At 56.3% G+C, this 26,242-nt stretch overlaps 1 protein-coding gene across 1 annotated transcript; it reads right to left on the bottom strand.

Moving 5' to 3' along the window:
* Window positions 1–399: 399 nt before the first annotated feature.
* On the bottom strand, window positions 400–21,736 carry LOC139256755 (WD repeat-containing protein 54-like). The gene is made up of 7 exons (XM_070874288.1): window positions 21,670–21,736; window positions 17,115–17,171; window positions 14,094–14,221; window positions 12,340–12,440; window positions 5,860–6,022; window positions 5,644–5,718; window positions 400–4,092 (listed from the first exon to the last, which is right to left on the bottom strand). Exons 1-7 carry the CDS (start codon window positions 21,734–21,736, stop codon window positions 3,961–3,963), a joined length of 723 nt encoding a protein of 240 aa, XP_070730389.1. The 3' UTR covers window positions 400–3,960.
* Window positions 21,737–26,242: the final 4,506 nt, after the last annotated feature.

Raw genomic sequence — 26,242 nt, 5'->3', positions numbered from 1 at the left:
GTGGTCGAATTGCACCGAAACCTGCAGCGCAATCGAGCAGGACGACAAGGCCCCGGTGTTGCTACAGTCACTTGTGTTACCAAATGTGCTCGTTGTTCTGTTCCTGAGTGCAATGGTGCTGTGTGACTCCAGTCTGGTCACAGGGAATACTGGCCAGTGTGACAGGCTTAACAATCAGGGCAATGACAGACTGGTGAAACCCTGTCAGATTGGCAGGGTATCGAGAGCTGCTGAGAATCTGCAGCCTAAAACCAATTTTATTTGACTGTGGTGATCAGAAAGACTTGATTTAATCCTATGCTGTAGAGATGGCTCATGCTACAAGGATCGAACAAAATCCCCCTCACGGTCACAGTGCACAGTTTATGTTTCATATCACAGAACAAGCCGACAAGTGCCTTACGGTCAGTAATTTATACTTATGTGGCAATACAACTTACTTTTATTAAAAGCAGGTAACTTGTATTGCTGATGTCACATGGCCAGTTGAACAGTCCGAATACAAGATTGCCTGGAATAATTCTTATCCACAACAGCATTCAAAAAATTATCAATCATTTTCTTTAAACAGACACGAAAGATATGTAATAATCCAAGTCTAACAGAGAATATCTCAAACTCAATAAACTGTGAAATGTTATTTTGTTTTCATAAACAGAGAGCGCTTTTGACAGAAGCTTCCTGTACTTTATTCTCAGGATGGGGCCATTGTTGTCAAGGCCAGCTTTTACTGCCCAACCCTGGCTACCCGACAAGGTGACGGTCGGCCCCCTTTTCAACCACTGACGATGCATTAGATATACTTAACTGCCCTGTGAAATGGCGTAAAGAGTCAACCGCTTTAGTGTAGGTCAGGGGTCAGATATCGGCCAGACCGGGTTAGTGTGGGTCAGGGGTCAGATATCAGCCAGGCCAGGTTAGTGTGGGTCAGGGGTCAGATATCGGCCAGACCGGGTTAGTGTGGGTCAGGGGTCAGATATCGGCCAGACCAGGTTAATGTGGGTCAGGGGTCAGATATCCCCCAGGCCGGGTTAGTGTCGGTCTGGGGTCAGATATCGGCCAGACCGGGTTGGGGGGGGGATCAGGGGTCAGATATCCCCCAGACTGGGTTAGTGTGGGTCAGGGGTCAGATATCCCCCAGACCGGGTTAGTGTGGGTCAGGGGTCAGATATCGGCCAGACCGGGTTAGTGTGGGTCAGGAGTCAGATATCGGCCAGACCGGGTTAATGTGGGTCAGGGGTCAGATATCGGCCAGACCGGGTTAGTGTGGGTCAGGGGTCAGATATCGGCCAGACCGGGATAGTGTGGGTCAGGGGTCAGATATCCCCCAGACCGGGTTAGTGTGGGTCAGGGGTCAGATATCGGCCAGACCGGGTTAGTGTGGGTCAGGGGTCAGATATCCCCCAGACCGGGTTAGTGTGGGTCAGGGGTCAGATATCGGCCAGACCGGGTTAGTGTGGGTCAGGGGTCAGATATCCCCCAGGCCGGGTTAGTGTCGGTCTGGGGTCAGATATCGGCCAGACCGGGTTGGGGGGGGGGGGGGGGTCAGGGGTCAGATATCCCCCAGACTGGGTTAGTGTGGGTCAGGGGTCAGATATCCCCCAGACCGGGTAAGTGTGGGTCAGGGGTCAGATATCGGCCAGACCGGGTTAGTGTGGGTCAGGGGTCAGATATCGGCCAGACCGGGTTAATGTGGGTCAGGGGTCAGATATCGGCCAGACCGGGTTAATGTGGGTCAGGGGTCAGATATCGGCCAGGCCGGGTTAGTGTGGGTCAGGGGTCAGATATCGGCCAGACCAGGTCACTGTGGGTCAGGGGTCAGATATCGGCCGGGCCGGGTTAGTGTGGGTCAGGGGTCAGATATCCCCCAGACCGGGTTAGTGTGGGTCAAGGGTCATATATCGGCCAGACCGGGTTAGGACGGCAGGGGTTCCCGTATCTGAAGGGCAGTACTGAACCAGTTGGTTTTTTACAACAATCTGACTGATTCATGGTTACTTTTACTGCTTTTCATTTTTAAACTGAATTCAATTCTCAAACGGTCTTGGTGGGATTTAAACTGACTTTCTCTGGATTGCTTGACCAGTACCACAACCACTATACGATCATATCCACTTGCTCCATCAAGGTCTGTGATAACACGCAATGACAGTCTGCTTCTACCGGGGGAAAGGTACACTGCTTCCCCTCTGTGCAGTAGCAACAAGGAAAAAAACAGCCCCTCACAGACTGCAACTGCAAATCACACAGGCTACAACCCTGGGACATGCTCCGGGATAACACGCTCCGGGATCCAGGGGACACGCTCCGGGATCTACATGCTCCGGGATCTACACGCTCCGGGATCTGGGGGAAATGCTCCGGATCCACATGCTCCGGGATCCGGGGGACACGCTGCGGGATCTACACGCTCCGGGATCCGGGGGACACGCTCCGGGATCCGGGGGACGCGCTCCGGGATCCGGGGGAAACGCTCCGGGATCCGGGGGACACGCTCCGGGATCCGGGGGACACGCTCCGGGATCTACACGCTCCGAGATTCGGGGGACACGCTCCGGGATCCAGGGGACACGCTCCGGGATCTACATGCTCAGGGATCCGGGAGACACGCTCCGGGATCCGGGGGACACGCTCCGGGATCTACATGCTCAGGGATCCGGGGGACACGCTCCGGGATCCGGGGGACACGCTCCGGGATCTACACGCTCCGGGATTCGGGGGACACGCTCCGGGATCCGGGGGACACGCTCCGGGATCTACATGCTCCGGGATCCGGGGGACACGCGCCGGGATCTACATGCTCCGGGATCTGGGGGAAATGCTCCGGATCCACATGCTCCGGGATCCGGGGGACACGCTCCGGGATCTGGGGGAAACGCTCCGGGATCTATATGCTCCGGGATCTACACGCTCCGGGATCTGGGGGAAATGCTCCGGATCCACATGCTCCGGGATCCGGGGGACACGCTGCGGGATCTACACGCTCCGGGATCTACACGCTCCGGGATCTGGGGGAAATGCTCCGGATCCACATGCTCCGGGATCCGGGGGACATGCTGCGGGATCTACACGCTCCGGGATCCGGGGGACACGCTCCGGGATCTGGGGGAAACGCTCCGGGATCCGGGGGAAACGCTCCGGGATCTACATGCTCCGGGATCCGGGGGACACGCTCCGGGATCTACATGCTCCGGGATCCGGGGGACACGCTGCGGGATCTACATGCTCCGGGATCCGGGGGACACGCTCCGGGATCTACATGCTCCGGGATCTACACGCTCCGGGATCCGGGGGACACGCTCCGGGATCTACATGCTCCGGGATCCGGGGGACACACTGCAGGATCTACATGCTCCAGGATCCGGGGGACACACTCCGGGATCTGGGAGAAACGCCCCGGGATCTACACGCTCCGGGATCCGGGGGGAAACGCTCCTGGATCTACACGCTCCGAGATCTGGGGGAAACGTTTCGGGATCCGGGGGACACGCTCCGGGATCTACACTCTCTGGGATCCGGGGGAAACGCTCCGCGATCGGTGGAAAACGCTCCGGGATCTACACGCTCCGAGATCGGGGGACACGCTCCGGGATCCGGGGGGAAACGCTCCGGGATCTACACGCTCCAGGATCCGGGGGGAAACGCTCCAGGATCTACACGCTCCGGGATCCGGGGGGAACGCTCCAAGATCTACACGCTCCGGGATCCTGGGGGAACGCTCCAGGATCTGGGGACACGCTCCGGGATCTACACGCTCCGGGATCTGCACGCTCAGAGATCGGGGGACACGCTCCGGATCTACACACTCCGGGATCCGGGGGAATGCGCCGGGAGCTGGGGATAATTCTCCGGGACCAGGAGGAAACGCTCCGGGATGTGGGGTTAATTCTCCGGGATCCGTGTGGATGAAATTACAAGCAGGCAGTGTCTCCCAGCGCCTGGGCTCTCCTCACTCTGCACTTACACCTGGATATAACGAATAATCTCACTCAGGTCATATCCTGTCACGGCGAAGGCGTTTCCTCGCGGGTCACAGAACTTGGCTCCGCAGACCTGAACGTCTGTCACGCACTCCGTGTGGCTGTGCTCCACCTGCGAAGGAAAGATGTCCCTTTATATCCTCCAGGTTAACGTCACTTGCTGGGGCTTTTCTGCCCACTTCATGTTTGCTGGATGCTGTAAATAGTTTGGCATTTACAGCCTCCCTATTACAGCAAGGCCTCAAGCACAGCCCAGGCCTGTCCCACCCATCTCTGCTCAGCTCCAAGTTTGGGCTCAGTGTTTCTAATGGAAATGATCAGCGGGCGACTGCGGGGGGGAACAAACAGGGGTCGGGCGGGTCAGGGAGTGGGGGGTCAGGGAGCAGGGGGGTCGGGGGGGAGGGGAGCGGGGGTCGGGGAGCAGGGGTCGGGGAGCAGGGGTCGGGGGGGAGGGGAGCGGGGGGTCGGGGAGCAGGGGTCGGGGAGCAGGGGTCGGGGAGCAGGGGTCGGGGAGCAGGGGTCGGGGAGGGGAACGGGGGTCAGGGAGCGGGGGTCGGGGAGCAGGTGTCGGGGAGCAGGGGCCGGGGAGAGGGGAACGGGGGTCTGGGGGGAGGGGAGCAGGGGGAGGGGTCGGGGGTTGGGGGGGGAGGGGAGCGGGGGGAGGGGAGCAGGGGTCGGGGAGCGGGGGGGGGGTCGGGGAGCAGGGGGAGGGGAGCAGGGGTCGGGGAGCGGGGGGGGTCGGGGAGCAGGGGGAGGGGAGAGGGGAACGGGGTTCTGGGGGGAGGGGAGCAGGGGGAGGGGTCGGGGGTTGGGGAGCGGGGGGAGGGGAGCAGGGGTCGGGGAGAGGGGAGCGGGGGGAGGGGAGCAGGGGTCGGGGAGCGGGGGGGGGGGGTCGGGGAGCAGGGGGAGGGGAGCAGGGGTCGGGGAGCGGGGGGGGTCAGGGAGCAGGGGGAGGGGAGCAGGGGTCGGGGAGCAGGGGGAGGGGAGAGGGGAACGGGGTTCTGGGGGGAGGGGAGCAGGGGGAGGGGTCGGGGGGAGGGGAGCGGGGGTCGGGGAGCAGGGGGAGGGGTCGGGGGAGGGGAGCGGGGCTCGGGGAGCGGGGGTCGGGGAGCGGGGGTCGGGGAGCGGGGGTCGGGGAGCGGGGGTCGGGGAGCGGGGGTCGGGGAGCAGGTGTCGGGGAGCAGGGGGAGGGGTCGGGGGGAGGGGAGCGGGGGGGGTCGGGGAGCGGGGGTCGGGGAGCGGGGGTCGGGGAGCGGGGGTCGGGGAGCGGGGGTCGGGGAGCGGGGGTCGGGGAGCAGGTGTCGGGGAGCAGGGGGAGGGGTCGGGGAGCGGGGGTCGGGGAGCGGGGGTCGGGGGGAGGGGGGGAGAAGCAGCAGTGAGAGAACAGACGAACAGAGGGGGAATGAATATTGTGACAGTGCGGCCAGTGAGCCTGTGGATATAACTACTGTCGGGTGCCTGCAATGGTAAATGCAGTGATGGAAGTCGAGGCCGTGCCTTAATACTGGTACGTATTGGAATTAGGCAAGTGACTGGGCCCAGGCCGGTCGGCTGTCTGTAACGTGGAGTTTGTGAGCGAGAGATGAGCTGCTGAATGTAAAGTTGGTGTAAAGCTGGTTAAATCTACCCTTTGCTCCACTGACTAACACTGCCCCCTCCTTACCTCGATGGCGTTGGACTCTGGGTTTCGAGAGAGTCTCCAGACCCTGACAAAGGAGTCCTCAGCCCCCGACAGCAGCTGTGTGGAGACAGAGTTTATGATGTGTGGTGAAGCAATGCCGACTCGGTAAAGTGCCTGTAAGCAGTGAGAGGGAACACAGCCTGCCAGCATCAGGCCGCGAGAAGCCAACACACCGAGACAGAAAGCAGCTGACCGTACCTTGCCGCTGTCAGACGCGATGTCCAGTGCACAGACCCAGCGGCCGTGAGCATTCACCTCCACCTGCATTGCACCAGTCTCAGCGTCGTACATCTGGATCTGGCCGTTCCCATATCCGGCTGCGATCATCCCACTCCACATCCTTACAGACGAGCAAGTGCTCCTGGGAACAGGCAACGATCGGCAGGTTAGTACCTGGGATTCAGCGGATGGCCACCATCCCGTGGCACTACTGCAGGAGAATCAGGGAGCACTGCCAGTGTCTTGCCCAATATTGATAGGGACATAGTCGGAGCAGGAGTCGGCCATTCGGCCCCTCGAGTCTGCTCTGCCACTTAATACCATCATGACTGATCTGATCATGGACTCAGCTCCATTTCCCTGCCCGCTCCCCATAACCCCTTATTCCCTTATCAGTTAAGAAACTGTCTATCTGTGTCTTAAATGTATTCAATGTCCCAGCCTCCACAGCTCTCTGAGGCAGTGAATTCCACAGATTTACAACCCTCTGAGAGAAGAAATTCCTCCTCATCTCAGTTTTAAATGGGTGGCCCCTTATTCTAAGACCATGCCCTCTAGTTCTAGTCTCCCCCATCAGTGGAAACATCCTCTTTGCATCCAGCTTGTCAAGCCCCCTCATAAACTTATACGTTTCGATAAGATCACCTCATTCTTCTGAATTCCAATGTGTAGAGGCCCAATCTACTCAACCTTTCCTCAAGTCAACCCTCTCATCCCCGGAATCAACCGAGTGAACCTTCTCTGAACTGCCTCCAAAGCAAGTATATCCTTTCGTAAATATGGAAACCAAAACTGCACGCAGTATTCCAGGTGTAGCCTCACCAATACCCTGTATAACTGTAGCAAGACTTCCCTGCTTTTATACTCCAACCCCTTTGCAATAAAGGCCAAGATACCATTGGCCCTTCCTGATCACTTGCTGTACCTGCATACTAACCTTTTCTGTTTCACCACCACCTCTAACCACCACCACCACTAACCACCACCACCTCTAACCACCACCACCACCACCACTAACCACCACCACCACTAACCACCACCACCACTAACCACCACCACCACTAACCACCACCAGCAGCAGAGCTTTGCAGTCAGCTTGGTCTCTGGACCTGTGCTTTGTGTAGAATGGTTGCCGTTTGCCTGCACACCAATAGCCAATGCACTGCAAAGTAAATCACTCTGCGGTTGCTTTGAGAGAGTTCCGTGCAATAAGGTGCTGCGATAAGGGACTGTATAAATGAGGGGCCTGGGTACAGTGGACAGGAAGGATCTGTTTCCCTTGGCAGAGGGGTCAACAACCAGGGTGCATAGATTTAAAGTAATTGGGGTGAGGTTTAGAGGGGATTTGGGTGGAAATGTTTGTACCCAGAGGGTGGTGGGGGTCTGGAACTCACGGCCTGAAAGGGTGGTAGAGGCAGAAACCCTCACCACATTTAAAACATACTTGGATGTGCACCTGAAGTGCCGTAACCCACAGGGCTACGGACCCAGAGCTGGAAAGTGGAATTAGGCTGGGTAGCTCTTGGTCTGCCGGTGTGGACACGATGGGCCGAATGGCCTCCTGTGCTGTAAATTACAATGGTTGTATGAAATGCAGGTTCTCATTATAACTGTACCGTGTGGGGTCAGGGCAGCCCTCTGCACTGCCACAGTGTACAGTTCGCATTTACCCCGAGTAAGGGTCAGTGTCTGATCTCTATAGATATCATTCACCACCTCCGATTATATCTCTGCCTCAAAATCACTCCGTGATATTTAGCATCATTCATAATAATGTGTATCTGTACACGACTAGAGGACTAGAATACAGGGGTCGAGGTTATGCTGCAGCTGTACAAAGTCCTGGAGCACTGGGAGCAGTTCTGGGCCCCACACCTGGAGCACTGTGAGCAGTTCTGGCCCCACACCTGGAGTACTGTGAGCAGTTCTGGGCCCCACACCTGGAGCACTGAGCAGTTCTGGGTCCCACACCTGGAGCACTGTGAGCAGTTCTGGGCCCACACTTGGAGCACTGTGAGCAGTTCTGGGCCCCACACCTGGAGCACTGTGAGCAGTTCTGGGCCCCACACCTGGAGCACTGGGAGCAGTTCTGGGCCTACACCTGGCGCACTGTGAGCAGTTCTGGGCCTACACCTGGAGCACTGTGAGCAGTTCTGGGCCCCACACCTGGAGCACTGTGAGCAGTTCTGGGCCCCACACCTGGAGCACTGGAGGCAGTTCTGGGCCCCACACCTGGAGCACTGGGAGCAGTTCTGGGCCCACACCTGGAGCGCTGGGAGCAGTTCTGGGCCCACACCTGGAGCGCTGGGAGCAGTTCTGGGCCCACACCTGGAGCACTGTGAGCAGTTCTGGGCCCACACCTGGAGCACTGTGAGCAGTTCTGGGCCCACACCTGGAGCACTGTGAGCAGTTCTGGGCCCACACCTGGAGTACTGTGAGCAGTTCTGGGCCCACACCTGGAGTACTGTGAGCAGTTCTGGGCCCACACCTGGGGCACTATGAGCAGTTCTGGGCCCACACCTGGAGCACTGTGAGCAGTTCTGGGCCCACACCTGGAGCACTGTGAGCAGTTCTGGGCCCACACCTGGAGCACTGTGAGCAGTTCTGGGCCCACACCTGGAGCACTGTGAGCAGTTCTGGGCCCACACCTGGAGCACTGTGATCAGTTCTGGGCCCACACCTGGGGCACTATGAGCAGTTCTGGGCCCACACCTGGAGCACTGTGAGCAGTTCTGGGCCCACACCTGGAGTACTGGGAGCAGTTCTGGGCCCCACACCTTAGGGAAGATTATATGGACCTCGGAGGGAGGGCAGGGTGGATTTACCAGGATGATACCTCTTCTCCAAGGGTTAGAAACATAGAAAATAGGTGCAGGAGTAGGCCATTCGACCCTTCGAGCCTGCACCACCATTCAATATCATGGCTGATCATGTAACTTCAGTATCCCATTCCTATAGTTAAGTTACCTGGAGAGATTACACAAATTAGGGCTGTATTCCCTGGAGTTCAGAAGGTTTAAGGGATGATTTGATCAAAGTTTTCAAGCTATTTCAAGAGGCTCTCCATGGCCTTGCCCCTCCCTATCTCTGTAATCTCCTCCAGCCTCACAATCCCCCCCCCCACCCCCGATGTATCTGCACTCCTCTAACTCTGCCCTCTTGACCATCCCTGATTATAATCGCTCCACCATCGGTGGCCGTGCCTTCAGCTGCCTGGGCCCCAAGCTCTGGAACTCCCTCCCTAAACCTCTCCACCTCTCTCTCCTCCTTTAAGACGCTCCTTAAAAGTTCCCTCTCTGACCAGGCTTTTGTGACTTGGCCTGATTTCTTATCCAGCTCGGTGACAGATGTATTTGTTGGTCTTATAACCCTCCTGTGAAGTGCCTGGGGACATTTTACTACGTAAAAGGCGCTATATAAATACACGCTGTTGATGTATTAACTGGAACAGATAGGTAGGTTGGGGAGTCTCGGACTGGGGGACATGATTGAAACATGAGTGAAATTAGGAAACACTCTACACACACAGGGTGGGAGAGCTTTGGGACTCCCTTCCACAAATGGCAATTGATGTGAGATCCACTTTTAATTTTAAATTGGAGATTGATAGCTTTCTGTTAACCAAAGGTACCAAGGGATGTGGGCCAAAGGTGGCTCTCTGGAGTTAGGTCACAGATCTCAGTGAATGGCGCAACATGCTCAAGGGGCTGAATGGCCTCCTCCTGTTCCTGTGTGTGTGGCAAGAGTTCATGGAGGAACGTGGTTGGGGCCCAGGAGAGGCGCGAGTTCGGGGCCCAGGAGAGGCGAGGGCCCAGGGACATACGGAGCAGCCCACACTGCGATATGTGGGCACACTATGTCCGTGCAGCAGAGCAGGTCTCCAGTCGTCTTGGTTAACCCTTGCCCCTGGACCAAGACCTCGCTCTGTCAAACCTGTGTGGTGGCTGGTGTGTAACGGTCACCCCACGTTAAAACAATCCACGCACAGGCATCTTCCACCCTTCAATTGGAGTTCAGGACTGGAATATTAGGTCCTTCATTGAAACATCTGTGAACTCAGCCCTTTTTCGTGTGGAAGCAAGTCATCCTCACTTCAAGGGACTGCCTATGATGATGGTGTTTGTGGGGGGGGGGGGGGGTTTGTGTGTGTGGGGGGGTGTGTGTATGTGTGTGCGGGTGGGGTTGTGGGGCGTGCGGGGGGGAGGGGCGTGCGGTGGGGGGGTGTGCGGGGGGGTGTGCGGGGGGAGGGTGTGCGGGGGGGGGGTGTGCGGGGGGGGGTGTGCGGCGGGTGTGCGGGGGGTGTGCGGGGGGTGTGCGGGGGGTGTGCGGGGGGTGTGCGGGGGGTGTGCGGGGGGTGTGCGGCGGGTGTGCGGCGGGTGTGCGGGGGGTGTGCGGGGGGTGTGCGGGGGGTGTGCGGGGGGTGTGCGGGGGGTGTGCGGGGGGTGTGCGGGGGGTGTGCGGGGGGTGTGCGGGGGGTGTGCGGGGGGTGTGCGGGGGGTGTGCGGGGGGTGTGCGGGGGGTGTGCGGGGGGTGTGCGGGGGGTGTGCGGGGGGTGTGCGGGGGGTGTGCGGGGGGGTGTGCGGGGGGTGTGCGGGGGGTGTGCGGGGGGTGTGCGGGGGGTGTGCGGGGGGTGTGCGGGGGGTGTGCGGGGGGTGTGCAGATAGTGGTTGAGGGAAGGGGAGGGTGGGACAGACAGTGGTTGAGGGAAGGGGAGGGTGGGACAGACAGTGGTTGAGTGAAAGGGAGGGTGGGACAGACAGTGGTTGAGGGAAGTGGAGGGTGGGACAGACAGTGGTTGAGGGAAGGGGAGGGTGGGACAGATAGTGGTTGAGGGAAGTGGAGGGTGGGACAGACAGTGGTTGAGGGAAGGGGAGGGTGGGACAGATAGTGGTTGAGGGAAGGGGAGGGTGGGACAGGCAGTGGTTGAGGGAAGGAGAGGGTGGGACAGACAGTGGTTGAGGGAAGGGGAGGGTGGGACAGACAGTGGTTGAGGGAAGGGGAGGGTGGGACAGATAGTGGTTGAGGGAAGGGGAGGGTCGGACAGATAGTGGTTGAGGGAAGGGGAGGGTGGGACAGACAGTGGTTGAGTGAACGGGAGGGTGGGACAGACAGTGGTTGAGGGAAGGGGAGGGTGGGACAGACAGTGGTTGAGTGAAGGGGAGGGTGGGACAGATAGTGGTTGAGTGAAGGGGAGGGTGGGACAGATAGTGGTTGAGGGAAGGGGAGGGTGGGACAGGCAGTGGTTGAGGGAAGGGGAGGGTGGGACAGACAGTGGTTGAGTGAAGGGGAGGGTGGGACAGATAGTGGTTGAGTGAAGGGGAGGGTGGGACAGATAGTGGTTGAGGGAAGGGGAGGGTGGGACAGGCAGTGGTTGAGGGAAGGGGAGGGTGGGACAGACAGTTGTTGAGGGAAGGGGAGGGTGGGACTGGTTTGCCGCACGCTCCTTCCGCTGCCTGCGCTTGGTTTCTGCACGCTCTCGGCGATGAAACTCGAGGTGCTCAGCGCCCACCTGGATGCACTTCCTCCACTTAGGGCGGTCTTTGGCCAGGGACTACCAGGTGTCAGTGGGAATGTTGCACTTTATCAGGGAGGCTTTGAGCCAAGCGCTCTACTCAGAACTCCTTCACGGCAAATGAGCCCAAGTTGGGCAGCGGAAACGTTACAGGGACACCCTCAAAGCCTCCCCGAAGAGATGATTATTCGAGAAGTAAAACACTTGCAACTGTTCAGAGTCACAAAGTTATTAAACAGATGAGTGAGAAACAAGGAGACAGTGATTGGAATTTGGGGACAGTGGGATCAAATTGGCCAAAGGGCCTTCAGGCCCTCCTCGGTGACCAATGTTCTGACCATTGTTAGTTCAGGCTCAATACAAATGGTTGTGCAGGTGTCCCGGGACAGGGAAACCAGGCAGCAGTGCTACTTTCCACATGACTTTATTCTGGGGATGTGGGCCACACAGGCAAGAACCCACCCCTCGATCCGGTCACACCCGTGCTAGACTGACTGGCTGGAAGGGCACCACGAGTGAACCACATAGTGTGGGACTGGAGTCACGAGGACACCAGGCCAGAGAAAGGTATCAGAGAAGCAGCTGGGTTTTTAACCTGGTCATGGTGGGATTTGAACTCAAGCTCTGGGTAATCGGGCTCCCACATCAGTCTCTCTCATTACAGCCAGCAGAGTCAGTAATTATCAACAAGCTGCAAATCTCAGCGGGTCAGGCAGCATCTGTGGAGAGAGAAAGAGAGTTAATGTTTTAGGCGGATGAGCTGAAACATTAACTCTGTTTCTCTCCACAGATCCTGCCTGATCCACTGAGATTTCCATATTTTCTGTTTGTATTTCAGATTCAAGCATCCGCGGTTTTTTGCTTTTGTGTTGTCAATAACCTACCTGTTGCTCTGTTAGTTGATACATTGATTGCTGGAGTGAGACACAGACCCGGACATCACTTACCCATAAGATGAAATCTTGTGGATTAATTTAAAATCTTCCCCGGATTTCCAGATACACAGGACTCCGGAATCATCGGCCGTCACCAGATCTGCAATACATCCCTGTAGAATCAAACCGTCATCAATGCACCCTTATATTCATAGATATTTCATAGGTTTTATCTTTATCGATTATTTTAGATCATATTCTGAAATTTGCAAGTTTTGATTTCTTTATTAAAACTAGACAATTTAAATTCCAAAACCTGTCTGTAATATTTGTTCCTCTGGAACAATTGTAATAAATTTGAGGTATTAACATACCATTTCATTATTACTGTTTTCCTATGTCCCTGGGGCGAAAGAGCAGTGAGAGACTGTGGAGGGATGTGATTGGGGCCTCGGGGAGGCAAGAGTTCGGGGCCAGGGGCCCAGGGGCAGCACGGGCCCAGCCCACACTGCGATAAGTATGCACTGGGTCCGTGCAGCAGAGCAGGTCTCCAGTCGTCCTGGTTAACCCTTGCCCCTGGACCAAGACCTCGCTCTGTCAAACCCGTGTGGTGGCGCACACAGGCACCGGCGCGCCCGCACACACAGGCACCGGCGCGCCCGCACACACAGGCACCGGCGCACACAGGCACCGGCGCCCGCACACACAGGCACCGGCGCACACAGGCACCGGCGCGCCCGCACACACAGGCACCGGCGCACACAGGCACCGGCGCGCCCGCACACACAGGCACCGGCGCACACAGGCACCGGCGCGCCCGCACACACAGGCACCGGCGCACCCGCACACACAGGCACCGGCGCACTCACTAAACACCCCCAGGATCTATCCTCAGCTTTCTCCTCGACATAACATAAGAAATAGGAGCAGGAGTCGGCCATTCGGCCCCTCGAGCCTGCTCCGCCATTTAATATGATCATGGCTGACCCAATCATGGACTCAGGTCCACTTCCCCGCCCGCTCCCCATAACCCATTAGCCGAGGCTAATGGAATGGTGGCCTTTATCTCAAGGGGGGGCTGGAATACAAAAGTGAGGATGTAAGTAATGCTTCAGTTGTACAGAGCTCGGGTCAGACCCCACCTGGAGTAACTGCGTCCAGTTCCGGGCCCGGTCCTTCAGGACAGACATGCAGACTTGGAGGGCCAGCGCTGATTCACCAGAATTACACCCAGGCTTAAAGGGTTAAATTATGAGGGCAGGTTACAGAAACTAGGCTGGCATTCCCTGGAGTTTAGATGGTTGAGGGTTGATGTAATAGAACATAAACAGGAGAAGGCCATACGGCCCCTCGAGCCTGCTCCGCCATTTAATACCATCATGGCTGATCCGATCATGGACTCAGCTCCACTTCCCCGCCCGCTCCCCATAACCCCTTATCCTCTTAATCCCTTGTCGGTTATAATAATTCCCTTGTCGGTTATAATGGAGGTAATAAAATGATAGAGATTCGGTGGTGTGGGTACCGAGGAACTATTTCCTGTGGTGGAAATCCAGAACAAGGCGGTACAATCTTAAAATGACCTCTCGGCCGCCCGGAGTGAAAGCAGGAAGCACTTTTCCCACACAAAGGGGAGGGGAAATCTCGAACTCTCTCCTCCCAAAAGGCTGTGGATCCTGGGGGTCAATTGGAGCTTTCAGGACTGAGATTATTCGATATAAGTTAGGGAAGGGTAGCAAGGTGGCTGAATGGAGTGAAGGTGCAGATCACCCAGGGTGCAATGAAATGGAGGGGCAGAACGTACCAACAGGCCTCACAACTCATACCTTGTGTTCAGAGCAGTCACACGCGATGTCAGTGATGGGCTCTCTGTGTTCCTCCAACACGTCAGACACAGTGATGTTTGTCCCTTTTGGGGGGATATTGAAGACGAGGATGGATCCTGTCGAGGAGCCTGGAATGAGAGACACACACTCAGAAATCCTCAGCAAAGCAGGAATTAGGGAACAGAGCGCAAAGTGAATAAAATGTACAGGAAGGTGGGATGTCCCAGCCGCTCAGCCAGCAGCTGAGGGGAGGGGAGGTGCAGGGGTCACACACTGAAAGCATGAACTGGTCAGATCTCTGCTAATGCTGACTGACCTGCTGAGCATTATCTCACTTTCAGATTAGGGAGCTCTGCGACAGGATATAACTCTTTACCCACCCAACTACATCGGTCTGGCTATCAGCAGTTTCACCGGGCAGAAGAAAAGGAGGTGAGGGGTTGAGGTGGGAAGGGGTGGGAGTATGAGAGAGAGGGGAACTAAGGAGAGAAAGCAAGGAGGAGGGAGAAATTCATGCTGAGTTTTATCAATCACAGGCTGTTGAAAAGGTCGAGCAGTGTAGGACGAGTGAGGCCAGAGGTGCCCCCAAATGGAGCTATTAGCGAAAACAGGGACCTTGGAGTTGGAGTTTGGACACAAGCAGCATTTTCTCGGGAGACACAGAGAGGCGCCGTCTCCCATGTCGGGTGTGACAGGAAAAGAGAGATGGCAAAGGGCTCTAGCATTGACGACAGTAAGCTCCATGGCGGGCGGTGACTGTGAATACCGGGCCGACTGGGCCCAACAAGCAGCTGGATATTATCCTGGAAACCCGGGATGAGGTGGAGGAAAAGAAACTCTCGATCCAAACAGCAGTACTGGCGAGCTGGCCTCCCGATTCACGGTACGGCATACCTCCCAACAGCTCCCCCCCACACACACACACAGTTGTTGGGAGGGGAGGGGAGGGGTTCCAACAGCTCCCCCCCACACACACACACACAGTTGTTGGGAGGGGAGGGGAGGGGTTCGAAACATTTCACACAGGCAGGCAGGCAAAGTGCAGATGCTGTTATGGGGAGGGGGCCCACCATTTGCAGGGTTTACCAGAGCGGATTGAGCTGAGATATTGACCAAATGCAGAGAGTCGCCTTATCTATGCAGCCTGGTCCTGACGATACTGTGAGAGGGTGTATAGACCAGTGTTCACAACAACCAAACTAGGGCCAACAGACCATTTCTGATTGAGGCTTGACAACAAGGGGAGAGAGAAATACCATTAACTGGAAGAGATTTAGGACAGAGAGCAGGAGAAAGTTGTGTTTACAGAGGGTTGTGAGGCTGCGATGTCACTACTGGAGTTAGTGACTGAATCATCATCATAGGCAGTCCATGGGAATCGAGGAAACATAGAAACATAGAAACATAGAAAATAGGTGCAGGAGTAGGCCATTCGGCCCTTCTAGCCTGCACCGCCATTCAATAAGTTCATGGCTGAACATGCAACTTCAGTACCCCATTCCTGCTTTCTCACCATACCCCTTGATCCCCCTAGTAGTAAGGATTTCATCTAACTCCTTTTTGAATATATTTAGTGAATTGGCCTCAACAACTTTCTGTGGTAGAGAATTCCACAGGTTCACCACTCTCTGGGTGAAGAAATTCCCCCTCATCTCGGTCCTAAATGGCTTCCCCCTTATCCTTAGACTGTGTCCCCTGGTTCTGGACTTCCCCAACATTGGGAACATTCTTCCTGCATCTAACCTGTCTAACCCCGTCAGAATTTTAAACATTTCTATGAGGTCCCCTCTCATTCTTCTGAACTCCAGTGAATACAAGCCCAGTTGATCCAGTCTTTCTTGATAGGTCAGTCCCGCCATCCCGGGAATCAGTCTGGTGAACCTTCGCTGCACTCCCTCAATAGCAAGAATGTCCTTCCTCAGGTTAGGAGACCAAAACTGTACACAATACTCCAGGTGTGGCCTCACCAAGGCCCTGTACAATTGTAGCAACACCTCCCTGCCCTTGTACTCAAATCCCCTCGCTATAAAGGCCAACATGCCATTTGCTTTCTTAACCGCCTGCTGTACCTGCATGCCAACCTTCAATGACTGATGTACCATGACACCCAGGTCTCTTTGCACCTCCCCTTTTCCTAATCTGTCACCATTCAGATAATAGTCTGTCTCTCTGTTTTTACCACCAAAGTGGATAACCTCACATTTATCCACATTATACTTCATCTGCCATGCATTTGCCCACTCATCTAACCTATCCAAGTCACTCTGCAGCCTCATAGCATCCTCCTCGCAGCTCACACTGCCACCCAACTTAGTGTCATCCGCAAATTTGGAGATACTGCATTTAATCCCCTCGTCTAAATCATTAATGTACAGTGTAAACAGCTGGGGCCCCAGCACAGAACCTTGCGGTACCCCACTAGTCACTGCCTGCCATTCTGAAAAGACTTGCTTCCACTCTAAAAATCAGTCCTCAGGTGGCTGAACAGTCCAATAAAGGAACCACAGTCCCTGTCACAGGTGGGACAGACAGTGGTTGAGGGAAGGGGTGGGTGGGACAGGTTTGCCGCACGCTCCTTCAGCTGCCTGCGCTTGGTTTCTGCACGCTCTCGGCGATGAGACTCGAGGTGCTCAGCGCCCTCCCGGATGCACTTACTCCACTCAGGGCGGTCTTTGCCCAGGGACTCCAAGGTGTCAGTGGGGATGTTGCACTTTATCAGGGAGGCTTTCAGGGGGTCCCTGTAACGTTTCCTCTACCCACCTTTGGCTCGTTTGCCATGAAGGAGTTCCGAGCAGAGCGCTTCTTTGGGAGTCTCGTGTCGGGCATGCAAACTGTGGCCCACCCAGCGGAGACCATGCCAACTGTTAGATTAGGTTGGACAGGTTGGTGAAGGAACGGAGTATGGGCACATGGGATTAGGATACTGCTCGTGTGGAGGATAAACACAAACACTGACTGCTTGGGTCCATCCGCCCATTTCCCATGTTGTAACGACTGTGTAATTCTGGGCACAGTACTTACCCACACAGATGTAGTGGCTCTTGGTTGCTGCAATCCCTCGGGCAAACACAGCAGCTGCTGGGAAAAGGAAAACAAGGAAAAATGGATTGTCCGCCATCAGAATTTCTGGGGACAGGGATGGCTCACTCAGCGCCACAAGTCTGTCCCCATGTGATCACTACATCTCAAACCCAGCCCCACAAGTCTGTCCCCATGTGATCACTACATCTCAAACCCAGCCCCACAAGCCTGTCCCCATGTGATCACAACATCTCAAACCCAGCCCCACAAGTCTGTCCCCATGTGATCACTACATCTCAAACCCAGCCCCACAAGCCTGTCCTATTGTGATCACTACATCTCAAACCCAGCCCCACAAGCCTGTCCCCATGTGATCACTACATCTCAAACCCAGCCCCACAAGTCTGTCCCCATGTGATCACTACATCTCAAACCCAGCCCCACAAGCCTGTCCCCATGTGATCACTACATCTCAAACCCAGCCCCACAAGTCTGTCCCCATGTGATCACTACATCTCAAACCCAGCCCCACAAGCCTGTCCTATTGTGATCACTACATCTCAAACTCACCCCCACAAGCCTGTCCCCATGTGATCACTACATCTCAAACCCAGCCCCACAAGTCTGTCCCCATGTGATCACAACATCTCAAACCCAGCGCCACAAGTCTGTCCCCATGTGATCACTACATCTCAAACTCACCCCCACAAGTCTGTCCCCATGTGATCACTACATCTCAAACTCACCCCCACAAGTCTGTCCCCATGTGATCACTACATCTCAAACCCAGCCCCACAAGTCTATCCCCATGTGATCACAACATCTCAAACCCAGCGCCACAAGTCTGTCCCCATGTGATCACTACATCTCAAACCCAGCCCCACAAGTCTGTCCCCATGTGATCACTACATCTCAAACCCACCCCCACAAGTCTGTCCCCATGTGATCACTACATCTCAAACCCAGCCCCACAAGCCTGTCCTATTGTGATCACTACATCTCAAACTCACCCCCACAAGCCTGTCCCCATGTGATCACTACATCTCAAACCCAGCCCCACAAGTCTGTCCCCATGTGATCACAACATCTCAAACCCAGCCCCACAAGTCTGTCCTATTGTGATCACAACATCTCAAACCCGCCCCCACAAGCCTGTCCTATTGTGATCACTACAACATCTCAAACCCAGCCCCACAAGTCTGTCCCCATGTGATCACTCCATCTCAAACCCAGCCCCACAAGTCTGTCCCCATGTGATCACTCCATCTCAAACCCAGCCCCACAAGTCTGTCCCCATGTGATCACTCCATCTCAAACCCAGCCCCACAAGTCTGTCCCCATGTGATCACTCCATCTCAAACCCAGCCCCACAAGTCTGTCCCCATGTGATCACTCCATCTCAAACCCAGCCCCACAAGTCTGTCCCCATGTGATCACTACATCTCAAACCCAGTCCCACAAGTCTGTCCCCATGTGATCACTACATCTCAAACCCAGCCCCACAAGTCTGTCCCCATGTGATCACTACATCTCAAACCCAGCGCCACAAGTCTGTCCCCATGTGATCACTACATCTCAAACCCAGCCCCACAAGTCTGTCCCCATGTGATCACTCCATCTCAAACCCAGCCCCACAAGTCTGTCCCCATGTGATCACTCCATCTCAAACCCAGCGCCACAAGTCTGTCCCCATGTGATCACTACATCTCAAACCCAGCCCGACAAGCCTGTCCCCATGTGATCACTACATCTCAAACCCAGCCCCACAAGTCTGTCCCCATGTGATCACTACATCTCAAACCCAGCCCCACAAGTCTGTCCCCATGTGATCACTACATCTCAAACCCACCCCCACAAGTCTGTCCCCATGTGATCACTACAACATCTCAAACCCAGCCCCACAAGTCTGTCCCCATGTGATCACTACATCTCAAACCCACCCCCACAAGTCTGTCCCCATGTGATCACTACAACATCTCAAACCCAGCCCCACAAGTCTGTCCCCATGTGATCACTACATCTCAAACCCACCCCCACAAGTCTGTCCCCATGTGATCACTACATCTCAAACCCAGCCCCACAGGCCTGTCCCCATGTGATCACTACATCTCAAACCCAGCCCCACAAGTCTGTCCCCATGTGATCACAACATCTCAAACCCAGCCTCACAAGCCTGTCCCCATGTGATCACTCCATCTCAAACCCAGCCCCACAAGTCTGTCCCCATGTGATCACAACATCTCAAACCCAGCCCCACAAGCCTGTCCCCATGTGATCACTACATCTCAAACCCAGCCCCACAAGTCTGTCCCCATGTGATCACTACATCTCAAACCCAGCCCCACAAGTCTGTCCCCATGTGATCACTGCATCTCAAACCCAGCCCCACAAGCCTGTCCCCATGTGATCACTACATCTCAAACCCAGCCCCACAAGTCTGTCCCCATGTGATCACAACAACATCTCAAACCCAGCCCCACAAGTCTGTCCCCATGTGATCACTACATCTCAAACCCAGCCCCACAAGCCTGTCCCCATGTGATCACAACAACATCTCAAACCCAGCCCCACAAGCCTGTCCCCATGTGATCACTACATCTCAAACCCAGTCCCACAAGTCTGTCCCCATGTGATCACGACAACATCTGAAACCCAGTCCCACAAGTCTGTCCCCATGTGATCACTCCATCTCAAACCCAGTCCCACAAGTCTGTCCCCATGTGATCACTACATCTCAAACCCAGCCCCACAAGTCTGTCCCCATGTGATCACTACATCTCAAACCCAGCCCCACAAGTCTGTCCCCATGTGATCACTACATCTCAAACCCAGCCCCACAAGTCTGTCCCCATGTGATCACTACATCTCAAACCCAGCCCCACAAGTCTGTCCCCATGTGATCACTCCATCTCAAACCCAGCCCCACAAGTCTGTCCCCATGTGATCACTACATCTCAAACCCAGACCTACAAGCCTGTCCCCATGTGATCACTACATCTCAAACCCCATCACTGAAAAACGAGCTGACACTTTTTACAGCCTAACTTTAAAGACGCCATCAATTGCTGAACGATGCCACCAAGCAACAACCACAACTACAGCCAGTGAAGGAACATAAAACAAAAGACTTGCATTTCTATAGTGCCTTTCACAACCTCAGGACGTCCCAAAGCGCTTCACAGCCACTGAAGTTCTTTTGGAGTGTGGTTACTGTGGCAGTTTAGGAAACGCTACACTATGTATGCACAGCAAGCTCCCACACACAGCAATGTCATAATAACCAGATCTTCTGTTTCACTGATGTTAGTGGAGGGATAAATATTGGCCAGGACCCCGGGGAGAACTCTCCTGCTCTTCTTTCAATAGTGCCAGGGGATCTTTTACATCCAGCTGAGAGGCAACACCTCCAACAGTGCGGCACTCCCTCAGTACTGCCCCTCAGACAGTGCGGCGCTCCCTCAGTACCGCCCCTCCGACAGTGCGGCACTCCCTCAGTACTCCCCCTCCGACAGTGCGGCGCTCCCTCAGTACTCCCCCTCCGACAGTGCGGCGCTCCCTCAGCACTGCCCCTCCGACAGTGCGGTGCTCCCTCAGCACTGCCCCTCCGACAGTGCGGCACTCCCTCAGTACTGCGCTCCCTCAGTACTGCCCCTCCGACAGTGCGGCGCTCCCTCAGCACTGCCCCTCCGACAGTGCGGTGCTCCCTCAGCACTGCCCCTCCGACAGTGCGGTGCTCCCTCAGCACTGCCCCTCCGACAGTGCGGTGCTCCCTCAGCACTGCCCCTCCGACAGTGCGGTGCTCCCTCAGCACTGCCCCTCCGACAGTGCGGTGCTCCCTCAGTACTGCCCCTGCGACAGTGCGGCACTCCCTCAGTACTGCGCTCCCTCAGTACTGCCCCTCCGACAGTGCGGCGCTCCCTCAGCACTGCCCCTCCGACAGTGCGGTGCTCCCTCAGCACTGCCCCTCCGACAGTGCGGTGCTCCCTCAGCACTGCCCCTCCGACAGTGCGGCGCTCCCTCAGCACTGCCCCTCCGACAGTGCGGTGCTCCCTCAGTACTGCCCCTCCGACAGTGCGGCACTCCCTCAGTACTGCGCTCCCTCAGCACTGCCCCTCCGACAGTGCGGTGCTCCCTCAGCACTGCCCCTCCGACAGCACTGCACTGCACTGGGCATGTCATCCTAGATTTGTGCTCATGTTTCCATAATTAGCTTAAATCCACAACCTTCTGACTCAGAATCGAGAAAGCTACCCACTGAGCCAGGGCTGACACTGACAGGAGCGCGGGCGGGCCCAGGGGGGGATTCAAGGGGGGTGGGGGGGGGGGTTTGCGGGGAGCTGGGGGGGGGGGGGAGGGATTTACGGGGGGGCGGGGTTTACCGTTCTGCCATGGTCCTAACGAGCACCCTTCAAGTGCCACACGAACATTTTTAGTGAGTTTGAAAAGAACGAGAGCTGAGACCGAGGGGTCTCCTCCTGCCCATGTGTGAGAATTGTATCCCTGCAGCAGCCACAGTGCCAACAAAGTATCTCAGAATCAAGCTTTCCACTGGTACCTGTCGCTCCTTCTGGGGTATGTACAGCGTGCCAGTACACCATGATGGAGCCGTCCGATTCATACATCTGCAAGGACACACACGGTGAGAATGCTGGAGACAGTTACACACCCATTTAGTTAACCATCAAACACTTGCATCATCACATGGGCCGTGGCAGTCCCAGAGCGAACAAATAACAGCAACAAATTAGGGTGCAACAATTTAATGGTAACGAGGAAAAGCCTGCTCACCTCCTCATCAAATTCTTCAGTCCCTCCTCACCAAAACACTCCCCCCGATCACACTCTGTCCCATTGAACACACACTCTAACCCCTCCCCCCGATCACACCCTGTCCCATTGAACACACACTCTAACCCCTCCCCCGATCACACCCTGTCCCATTGAACACACACTCTAACCCCTCCCCCGATCACACCCTGTCCCATTGAACACACACTCTAACCCCTCCCCCCGATCACACCCTGTCCCATTGAACACACACTCTAACCCCTCCCCCCCGATCACACCCTGTCCCATTCAACACACACTCTAACCCCTCCCCCCGATCACACCCTGTCCCATTGAACACACACTCTAACCCCTCCCCCCGATCACACCCTGTCCCATTGAACACACACTCTAACCCCCCCCCCCCCCGATCACAATCTGTCCCATTGAACACACACTCTAACCGCCCTCCCCGATCACACCCTGTCCCATTGAACACACACTCTAACCCCTCCCCCGATCACACCCTGTCCCATTGAACACACACTCTAACCCCTCCCCCCGATCACACCCTGTCCCATTGAACACACACTCTAACCCCTCCCCCGATCACACCCTGTCCCATTGAACACACACTCTAACCCCTCCCCCCGATCACACCCTGTCCCATTGAACACACACTCTAACCCCTCCCCCGATCACACCCTGTCCCATTGAACACACACTCTAACCCCTCCCCCCGATCACACCCTGTCCCATTGAACACACACTCTAACCCCTCCCCCGATCACACCCTATCCCATTGAACACACACTCTAACCCCTCCCCCCGATCACACCCTGTCCCATTCAACACACACTCTAACCCCTCCCCCCGATCACACCCTGTCCCATTGAACACACACTCTAACCCCTCCCCCGATCACACCCTGTCCCATTGAACACACGCTCTAACCCCTCCCCCCGATCACACCCTGTCCCATTGAACACACACTCTAACCCCTCCCCCGATCACACCCTGTCCCATTGAACACACACTCTAACCCCTCCCCCCCGATCACACCCTGTCCCATTTAACACACACTCTAACCCCTCCCCCCGATCACACCCTGTCCCATTGAACACACACTCTAACCCCCTCCCCCCGATCACACCCTGTCCCATTGAACACACACTCTAACCCCTCCCCCCGATCACACCCTTTCCCATTGAACACACACTCTAACCCCTCCCCCCGATCATACCCTGTCCCATTGAACACACACTCTAACCCCTCCCCCCGATCACACCCTGTCCCATTGAACACACACTCTAACCCCTCCCCCCGATCACACCCTGTCCCATTGAACACACACTCTAACCCCTCCCCCGATCACACCCTGTCCCATTGAACACACACTCTAACCCCTCCCCCCGATCACACCCTGTCCCATTGAACACACACTCTAACCCCTCCCCCGATCACACCCTGTCCCATTGAACACACACTCTAACCCCTCCCCCGATCACATCCTGTCCCATTGAACACACACTCTAACCCCTCCCCCCGATCACACCCTGTCCCATTGAACACACACTCTAACCCCTCCCCCGATCACACCCTGTCCCATTGAACACACACTCTAACCCCTCCCCCCGATCACACCCTGTCCCATTGAACACACACTCTAACCCCTCCCCCGATCACACCCTGTCCCATTGAACACACACTCTAACCCCTCCCCCCCGATCACACCCTGTCCCATTGAACACACACTCTAACCCCTCCCCCCGATCACACCCTGTCCCATTGAACACACACTCTAACCCCTCCCCCGATCACATCCTGTCCCATTGAACACACACTCTAACCCCTCCCCCCGATCACACCCTGTCCCATTGAACACACACTCTAACCCCTCCCCCCGATCACATCCTGTCCCATTGAACACACACTCTAACCCCTCCCCCGATCACATCCTGTCCCTTTGAACACACACTCTAACCCCTCCCCCCGATCACACCCTGTCGCATTGAACACACACTCTAAACCCCCCCCCCCCCGATCACACCCTGTCCCATTGAACACATTCTAACCCCTCCCCCCGATCACACCCTGTCCCATTGAACACACACTCTAACCACCCCCCCCCGATCACACCCTGTCCCATTGAACACACACTCTAACCCCTCCCCCCGATCACACCCTGTCCCATTGAACACACACTCTAACCCCTCCCCCCGATCACACCCTGTCCCATTGAACACACACTCTAACCCACCACCCCCCGATCACACCCTGTCCCATTGAACACACACTCTAACCCCTCCCCCGATCACACCCTGTCCCATTGAACGCACACTCTAACCCCCCCCCCTTATCACACCCTGTCCCATTGAACGCACACTCCAACCCCCTCCCCCGATCACACCCTGTCCCATTGAACACACACTCCAACCCCTCCCCCGATCACACTCTGTCCCATTGAACACACACTCTAACCCCCCCCCCCCCGATCACACCCTGTCCCATTGAACACACACTCTAACCCCTCCCCCGATCACACCCTGTCCCATTGAACACACACTCTAACCCCCCCCCCGATCACACCCTGTCCCATTGAACACACACTCTAACCCCTCCCCCCGATCACACCCTGTCCCATTGAACACACTCTAACCCCTCCCCCCGATCACACTCTGTCCCATTGAACACACACTCTAACCCCTCCCCCCAATCACACCCTGTCCCATTGAACACACTCTAACCCCTCCCCCCAATCACACCCTGTCCCATTGAACACACACTCTAACCCCTCCCCCCGATCACACCCTGTCCCATTGAACACACACTCTAACCCACCACCCCCCGATCACACCCTGTCCCATTGAACACACTCTAACCCCTCCCCCGATCACACCCTGTCCCATTGAACACACACTCTAACCCCTCCCCCCGATCACACCCTGTCCCATTGAACACACACTCTAACCCCTCCCCCCGATCACACCCTGTCCCATTGAACACACACTCTAACCCCTCCCCCGATCACACCCTGTCCCATTGAACACACAGTCTAACCCCTCCCCCCGATCACACCCTGTCCCATTGAACACACACTCTAACCCCTCCCACGATCACACCCTGTCCCATTGAACACACACTCTAACCCCTCCCCCCGATCACACCTGTCCCATTGAACACACACTCTAACCCCTCCCCCGATCACACCCTGTCCCATTGAACACACACTCTAACCCCTCCCCCCCGATCACACCGTGTCCCATTGAACACACACTCTAACCCCTCCCCCCGATCACACCCTGTCCCATTGAACACACACTCTAACCCCTCCCCCCGATCACACCCTGTCCCATTGAACACACACTCTAACCCCTCCCCCCCGATCACACCGTGTCCCATTGAACACACACTCTAACCCCTCCCCCCGATCACACCCTGTCCCATTGAACACACACTCTAACCCCTCCCCCGATCACACCCTGTCCCATTGAACACACACTCTAACCCCTCCCCCCATCACACCCTGTCCCATTGAACACACACTCTAACCCCCCCCCCCTCCCCGAGCACACCCTGTCCCATTGAACACACACTCTAACCCCTCCCCCGATCACACGCTGTCCCATTGAACACACACTCTAACCCCTCCCCCCGATCACACCCTGTCCCATTGAACACACACTCTAACCCCTCCCCCGATCACACCCTGTCCCATTGAACACACACTCTAACCCCTCCCCCCGATCACACCCTGTCCCATTGAACACACACTCGAACCCCTCCCCCCGATCACACCCTGTCCCATTGAACACACACTCTAACCCCTCCCCCCGATCACACCCTGTCCCATTGAACACACACTCTAACCCCTCCCCCCGATCACACCCTGTCCCATTGAACACACACTCTAACCCCTCCCCCCGATCACACCCTGTCCCATTGAACACACACTCTAACCCCCCTCCCCCCGATCACACCCTGTCCCATTGAACACACACTCTAACCCCTCCCCCCGATCACACCCTGTCCCATTGAACACACACTCTAACCCCTCCCCCCAATCACACCCTGTCCCATTGAACACACTCTAACCCCTCCCCCGATCACACCCTGTCCCATTGAACACACACTCTAACCCCACCCCCGATCACACCCTGTCCCATTGAACACACACTCTAACCCCTCCCCCGATCACACCCTGTCCCATTGAACACACACTCTAACCCCTCCCTCGCCGATCACACCCTGTCCCATTGAACACACACTCTAACCCCCCCCCCCCCGATCACACCCTGTCCCATTGAACACACACTCTAACCCCCCCCCCCCCGATCACACCCTGTCCCATTGAACACACA

Source organism: Pristiophorus japonicus, unplaced genomic scaffold, assembly GCF_044704955.1.
Source record: "Pristiophorus japonicus isolate sPriJap1 unplaced genomic scaffold, sPriJap1.hap1 HAP1_SCAFFOLD_751, whole genome shotgun sequence".
NCBI lineage: Eukaryota > Metazoa > Chordata > Chondrichthyes > Pristiophoridae > Pristiophorus > Pristiophorus japonicus.
Note: the sequence above shows the minus strand (reverse complement) of the source record. Positions and strands in the feature narration are given on the sequence as shown.